Consider the following 7,800-nt stretch of genomic DNA (forward strand, 5'->3'; position numbering starts at 1 on the left):
ATGACTCTCAGCCCTGACCCACACTCCCCACTCTCAGCCCTGGGCTCCACACAGACTCTGCTGACACTCTGCAACCTCAATCTCGATCTCTCCCTGCCACCTCAGCCCTGGGCTGGACACACAACACAGGACTGACAATGCATTTCAACCTCTCCCTCACAACCTAGACATACAACACAGGTCTATCAATGTCACTCAATACAAAACCAGCTCTTTATATTTTTTCAGGTCCTAAACTAGAAGATTGCAATCACTGATTAAAGGGAAGCTACCCATTTGCTGGCATCAGAGTTTTACCCTGGTACTCCCTGTGCACTTACCTGAAGGACAGAATGCCCAACAGGACTGTTTTCTGAGAGCTCTGCTTCATACAAGGCCTTTTCAAACTTGGGTGCATTGTCATTCATGTCCAGGATAGTGATGCGCAGAAGGGCACTGCTTGCCCGTGGAGGGTTTCCCCCATCTTGCACTTTGATGGTCAGGTCATAAGAGTCCCACTGCTCCCGATCCAGGTTCCCCATGACAATTAGCTGTGGCTGCTTCTCATCCTGATCCTCAGCCACTTGTAGCCCAAAGAGCTCCTGTGCTTCAGGCCCTGCCATGAGCTCATAGGAGGCCACACCATTGGGGCCTGAGTCACGGTCCATGGCCAGTGAGATGGGAAAGAGAGCCCCAATGTTGGTGTTCTCCGGGATGGCCAGTGTGATAACAGGTGAGACAAAGTTTGGTGTGTTGTCATTGATATCCAGTACCTCAATCTGACCCTCTAGAAGGCGTGGACTGCTGTTCATTATCAGATCTGTGATGGACACCTCAAACTCCAGGAAGCAAGGATCCCCTGGGAACTGATGCTGGCACTCACGTAGGCTCTCCCGGTCTATGGAAGTTTCAGTGGTGTAAATGTCCCCCGTTTTGCCATCCACACGCAGATAGGGGGCCCCCACTTCCAGCTTATAGAGATGCCCCACATCTGGAAAGCCATAGTCAGCAGCCAGGCTCCCGATGAGTGTGTTCGGGGGTTGCTCCTCCTGTACCTTGTAGACCACACGTGTCCCAGAACTTGAGGCAGGGAACTGGAGGAGGACCCATAGGCCAAGGCATGACGCCAGCTGCTTCATTCTGCACCACAGGGGGACTGCAAGGAAGCACAGACACCAGAGATTAGGGACTCCACATACCATTCCTTAGAACTGCTCCCCACACCCTGCCCCACCTCACTGCTGCACTGTGTCCAGCCAGGCTGGCAAGTCACTAATCCACCCGTACTCTCAGGAGTGGCCCAAAGCCTTTGGCTCAGGGCATCTGGGCCATTACCCATAGAATGTACAGCCCCTGCCTCCACAGCTCACCCTTGACAAGCTGGTCACAAGAGCCATCTTTTAGCAGCCTCCTGGAAACAGGTGTCCAGGAGAACTGATCTCAGCTTGCAAACATTCTTGCTACGCCCTGCCTAAATAAGCACCATGGCCATCAAAACCCAGCCCAGTGCTCTCGTCACTGACAGGAACCTGCTACTGACACTGTCCACCACATTAGTCATTGTACAAGCTGTTGTTATGCCCAGCTAGACATACAAACAAGACGGGAAGAAGAAAGAAATTCACCCACACCACTGCATTCGAGCCAGCTAGAGGAACAGGCTCACATTGCAGATAGACACAGTGAACTATTTTATTGCAGAGACAAATACTGCACACCTCTGCCCAAAGACAGAAACACTGCCCCTTCAAAAACACTTTAAAGACAGAGATATTACAGAGACACCTCTTGCACTAGCCACAAAGAAATGCATCACATAGATCCACACTACAAACAGAAACACTGTATACCAAGAAACTGTAGAAGCTCCACACTCCAGTGATTGAGACACTGCACATCCTCCTGCAGCGTAAAGACACAAACATGGAATGCAACCCATATGGCAAAGACACAGGAGAGAAAGACACTGCACACACCCTGCACTGCATAAAGAGAGATCCTATACTTGCGTATACAAAGTGGTTCTCAACCTTGTTAGGGGAAGCACATGCCCTCCTCCCCCCCCACCCCATTAGGTAAAAGGCACCCCTTTGGTAGTGCCAGCTCATTTTCACTCATTGTTTGACTACAAAAAGTAACAGAGCAATCTTGTCGCAGAAAAACCAGGAAGACCACAACAGAGCAGAATGGTTCTAGCACTACGGAGTCCTATTTGAAATCTCTGGGTTTATCTCATGAATCATGTTTGCACACCTAACACTGTATTCCCCCCGCCCCAGCACCCTCAAAATAGTCTCAAGGTACCCTACGGTGCTGCAGTACCCTGGTGCTGCAGAATCACTGGCATGTGCACATGCACATTAACACTGCATATACACTGCATACTTTGTGCCCCAATTCTGCGGAAAGGGACACTGCCGATCCCAATGCTTGCAGAGAGCCAGTTGAAAAGACACTGCATATGTCCACACTAAAGAGATAAAGCAAAACACTTTGCAGAGACACTGCACTTCAGAGACAGTGACAGAGACACCCCTTCAGACTGCACAGATAAACTGCATCCTTCTCACGCTGCAGCCACATGCAGAAAAACTGCGTACACACAGAACCACTGTAGAAATTGAGGCACTGTCAACACACACTGCAGAGACAGAGATATTGCACACATACTCTCACTGAAGAAACACTGCTTATCACCTGTACACGCTGCTCACCCCTCTGCATTGCAGAGAAACACTGCAAGATGCATCCTCTGCAGAGAAATCTGCATGCATCTCTTATGTGCCCTCCCCACCTCTCCCCAAATGCCCATAAAACAAAAGAACTAGGTCTGGCCCTACAACTCTTCAGTAAACAAAACAAAAGACCAGACCCTGCCCGGCATGCAGTCAGAGTTGGTGCCTATGGTATCTCCTACCCTAGCCCATACGAGCGCTACCCGTGGATGCCCCAGCTGGCCCTTGGAGTGGAAGCATCGACTGCTGTATGGGTCCGTGCATGCATAGGATGAGCTGTGTGGATTTGTCCCTCTGTTCTCACTGGGGCTTGTCCACGAGTACAGTCTGGCTTCGTGGCAATGGGCCGAGAATTAGGGTCCCCAAGGAAACACCTCCCCCTGCCTCATGCATACACAGCAAGGGGGTACCTTGGAGCTTTTCTTTTCTGTGCCTTGTCTCTACAGCTAACAAAACTGCTTAACCAGCAATGCAAACAACAGAAATGCTGCAGCTCCAGTGCTGGGGGTGTGGCAGATGGGTACCACCTTCTCTCTCAGTGGAACTGAAATGACCATGCTGCTACTCTTCCCACTGGAATGGTCTGCCTCTGTCAACCCAGTTCTTCAGGCCTTCAAGGCATAAACAATCATCTCTGCAACACACAAAGATATCCCTCTGCAATGCTTGTATCATACACACGAACACAGACGGCAAGCCACCTAGTCCCCTCGTCCTCCCACATGACAAATCTGGCCCTTCCATATATAAACCTCTCCCATTGCACCCCGACACAGTTAGCTATGCACATCACAGGGCAACCTCCACACTACCAGATCCACACATAGCAGGATCCAGAGAATTGAGTCCTCTCACAGTGCATAGAAGCCCTCATGTCATCCTTCCCTGCAAAGAATGACCTCATAGCACCTAGCAAGCCTCCAAGCCATCCCTGTACCCTCCACAGTTCTAACACTGCATATCCCCAGACACTTTGAAACGCCAAGCAAATAAGAAACCCTCTGAGTCCCTTCTCTGCCATCACATTACAACACAAAGTACCCACTCATTTACCCTTGCCACTCTGGCACTTGATGGGCCTCAGACTCCTGTTTTATTCCCAATAAATGAACAAGGCAATAAACAGCAGCAGGGGGAACCAGGTTCTGCAGATACTGTCTTGAAACTCACAAGTACATTCCTTAAGCTCTTGGCTCTGAGGCCAGGTCACAGGACCCTTTTGTCAAAAGGCAGCCCCATCCACCCCTTCTTCATTGCCAGAGGGGCAAACTTCTTCCAGCTGCACAAGTAAAACCCATGGGGCACCTTCTGCTGCCCTACTCCTGAAGCCATGCCCATGGCTCCACAGCCCAACTCTCACCTTCCCTTGTGTCCCTGGATCCAAACTTCTCCCAGAGTTCAGCCTAACTTTGCTCAATGCTTTTCACACAGGGCTGAGAAATTACCTACTACTCTGAAACACTGCTAAGAGAAGAGAGCTGGGCAGCATGAAGTGTGAGGTACCAGAGACTGTAGTGACAAACAGCTTAGGAGTTTCATATGCACAAGGCAGATATATTTGTCCTAGCGAGGTGTCATAGGGGAAAAAAAAATCCCTCCTAGCAATAAGGAACACAAAGGTCCAACCCTGCTATGCCTGCAGCAAGCCTCTAAAAGGCAAATGCACAGGGAACAAAGGCAAATGAAGCAGCACCCCCCGGCAAAAAATAAAGGCACGTAGACACTGCTCACAGACATGGAGAGAAAAAAAGAGGCTGGAGGCAGTCCAAGAGTACATGCACCTGAACCACAAGTAGGCACGTATGCCTTGACTATAAGCATGGGTGCCTATTTCACTATCACCCTATTGCTTAGTATTATTTTAGAAAATGGCCATATTAGGTACAAATAGACAGACACCATATAATCAGTGGTAATGGGAGATTAAAACAGACAGTTTCCATGAATTGGTAGGGAGTGATTCACTTTCCTGGTAAGGCCCTTTCAGCTACAGTCAAACCAGAACAAGGAAATCCTGCTGCAGGGTTGTTTGCTCACCTGTATTTACTTTAGGCTTGGGTGTGTCAATGACCCTGTACTGTTTCTTACTAATACTCAGAAAGCTGAGGCTCATGGGCAAAGGTGAAAGTCCTGGGCCTAGTGGCACCTGTCCCTGGGCCTAGTGGCAGCCCTGAACTAACTACAATATGGTCTTTAAGGGGCAGATTCTCAGGAGAGTTAAAGCTCCCATTCACGAACCTAAAGGAATTACAGAGCTATGGTGTGCTCACCATCCACAGCACCCACTGTAGCACTGGTCCTCAAGCGTAAGGTAAGACTTCTCTGTACCAGAGAAGTCAAAAGACTAGACGGAGACCCTGGAACAAACCTGGAAATGCTCCAAAAACCATCACAAACCTACTCTAAGTGCCAGAAGCACTCCTCTCACCTGCCTTTGCTAACAGAAGCATAAAGCAACATAGCCACTGAAAGAAAAAGAAAAAACAAACTCTTCCAATACAAAACTACTCCACTACACACAATTCTCCCCATGGAAAGATGATGAGAATGAGCCCTGTGTAAGAGATGGTAATGTCATTACTTACTGCATGACTAAAAGGCTCTTGGATACTGTCATAATGTATATGCTATAAAAACCTGTAGAGTTGCAGCCAAATAAGGTTATAGGAATATTAAGAATGTAAAGTCGAGAGTTAGGCCATACCTTGATGCAGCTGCCTTTGCAGCCTTAATTTAGCCCCCTTCTATATGCACCTAAAATTACAGCCTTTAATTACAATCATACTACTTTTCCCCTGGACCAGTCTACCCCAGTGTACAGGATAAGACTGTACTCACCAAATGGGCAGCTATTCATTACTTATTTCCATCCCCATCACTGAACGTGTGGCTCCACATCTTATTTATGGCCACCATCCAAACCATGTACTGAATACAGAAGTATTTAATTTTCTCATGAGCTTCATCCTGAGTTCATCTCTGTATGAAGTTCATCTCTGCAGAAATAACTGAGTGCTTCACAAATGTTAATGAATGCTGTAAAATGAAGTAGCACAGTTTTCCTATTCTATACATGGAGAATTTTATCACAGAAAGATTAAAGGCAAAATTATCAAAAATATCCACTGATTGTTATGTCCAATTTGAGACACCTAGGGCTTAATTTTTCAGACTACTGAGCATTGCATAGCACATCATATGTTTAAAGCACAGCTCCCATGGACTTCAAGTCAGAATGTACAGAAGTTTGGCCTCAGGAGTCTCAAGTTGGTTACTCAGAAGATAAAGAAAGCCCAGTCATCACCTGAGAAATGTTTGGTTTAACCATGCACCACATGGGCATTGTGGAGAGAAAACAAGAGTCCAGATCACTATGGCAACATTCAAGCACCTTAACCAAGAAGCCATTCTTTCTCTCGCTGAAGTCCTATGACTTACTACACACCTTCCCCATTCTGCAATGACTGAGGCAGGGGTCCTATAGACAGTCGCCTATGCTACACAACCCTGATTTACAGAGTAGGTACTCATGCAATTAAAAAGTTACCATATATAAAACTATTGCATCAAAATTCAAGGGCTACCTTATGTCAGGCATTGTCTAACTTTTAAATGATCAATCTTAGAATCTTGAGGAATATTAATTTCTTTCTCTGTTATTTTTTAAGCCAAAATAAAAACAAAGAAAAAATAATGTAGAAACATTCTGCTTCTCCGACACACGTCGTCAGCATGGATGGAATTTTCAGAATCCACTATACAAGCGTTCTGCTCTGTAAGACGGGAATTATCCGGCAGCAATAGACGGCTGTTCTTCTCCATATACAGGAGCCCGGATTGCACTGTCATTATTAGGTGTTACCAACATACTTCTCTAGTCGGTTTCAGAAGGATAGCTAAACAGCATTGCGGAGACCTAGGAGACCTGACTTCACTCATTACAGACCCTTCTCCTATTTCTCTCACACAGGTGCAAACACACACCTTCCTGCCCTGTCCCCTCCCCCTTCCTGCTCTTATCCTCCAACCCTGACTGTAATCTATTAGAAAGCAGGGAAGATTTGCACCTTGCAGACTAACCAGAGTGGACAGATAGCTAGCACAAGCTTTTGTGAGCTTAAGCTTACTTTATCAGATGCTGTGAAAGGACACGCAACAGGCAGTGTATTAGGATAGAGAAATTGTTTTCTGTCTTTCCTTCACTCCTCTCATTCCTAGCTCCTGTCTCTCTCTCCCCCTTCTCTGTCTTCTGCCTCCCTACTCTGTTCCTGCCCATTTTTCTTCCTTGGCTCCTTCCTATACTGCCTAACATCTTCCCATTCTTGCCGCCCCTTCCTTTCTTCCATTAAAGCCAGGATGTTCCCCTCCCCCTCAAAACTGCCAGGGTACCACCAGAGGGAATGGAAGGACAGACTTCCCCCTCTCAGTTTCAGTGTCCAACTCTGCAACAGCTCCTGACAAAAGGAGCAGCAAGCAGCAACTGCTGACAGAGCCCTGCTCAGTCCCTCAACCTGTGCCTGGAGGCTGCAGCATGGTGACACACGGGATCTGCTTGGGAATGGAGCATGCTCAGTGCAGATGTAATCTGCCAATTTAGCTGTTTAACTAGACAGACACATGTCAAAAGACTGGCAAAAGTCATCTGCATGACATCACCATGAACCCTTCTGCTAAATCTCCAGCCCCTTCTCCAGAGCACTGAAACACCAGGGCTTCTCAGTAAAATGGTAACAAGGGATTAAACATGGGCAAAATAGCCTATCTTCCCCTAGCTTCATTCTCAGAAATGGCTGAGATACTCCAAAAATGTCAGCAGAAGGCAGATGCCTGGTGTGCAAATTGCAGACCAACAGCATGAGTTTGGTGAAGTCCCAAGCAGTGGAAAGCAGGGTCTCCTAATGAGAGAAGCTGGGCAACCTCGGCTGCAAATAGTTACCGACAGCCTGCAACTAGGCAGGCAAAATGACACAAGATATGCAGGAGGCAGCTCGTGGCTCCTAGGTGCAAACGTCTGAGCTAAGGTAACACCTCCAGGCGAGCCCTGACGTTTCCTAGGCGGAAAGGGGGGGTGCAAGAGGTGGGGAGC

At 47.6% G+C, this 7,800-nt stretch overlaps 1 protein-coding gene across 1 annotated transcript in view; it reads right to left on the reverse strand.

Annotated features, from left to right (window-relative positions):
* PCDH1 (protocadherin 1) overlaps nucleotides 1-7,800 on the reverse strand; it is a 108,901-nt gene that overhangs the window by 99,479 nt on the left and 1,622 nt on the right. Inside the window, exon 2 of the mRNA XM_019506566.1 lies at nucleotides 321-1,135. Within this exon, the coding sequence (XP_019362111.1) occupies nucleotides 321-1,135 (815 nt within the window). The remainder of the gene's footprint in view (nucleotides 1-320; nucleotides 1,136-7,800) is intronic.

The sequence above is a fragment of the Gavialis gangeticus genome, unplaced genomic scaffold (assembly GCF_001723915.1).
Source record: "Gavialis gangeticus isolate Ggan-Ray unplaced genomic scaffold, GavGan_comp1, whole genome shotgun sequence".
Lineage (NCBI taxonomy): Eukaryota > Metazoa > Chordata > Crocodylia > Gavialidae > Gavialis > Gavialis gangeticus.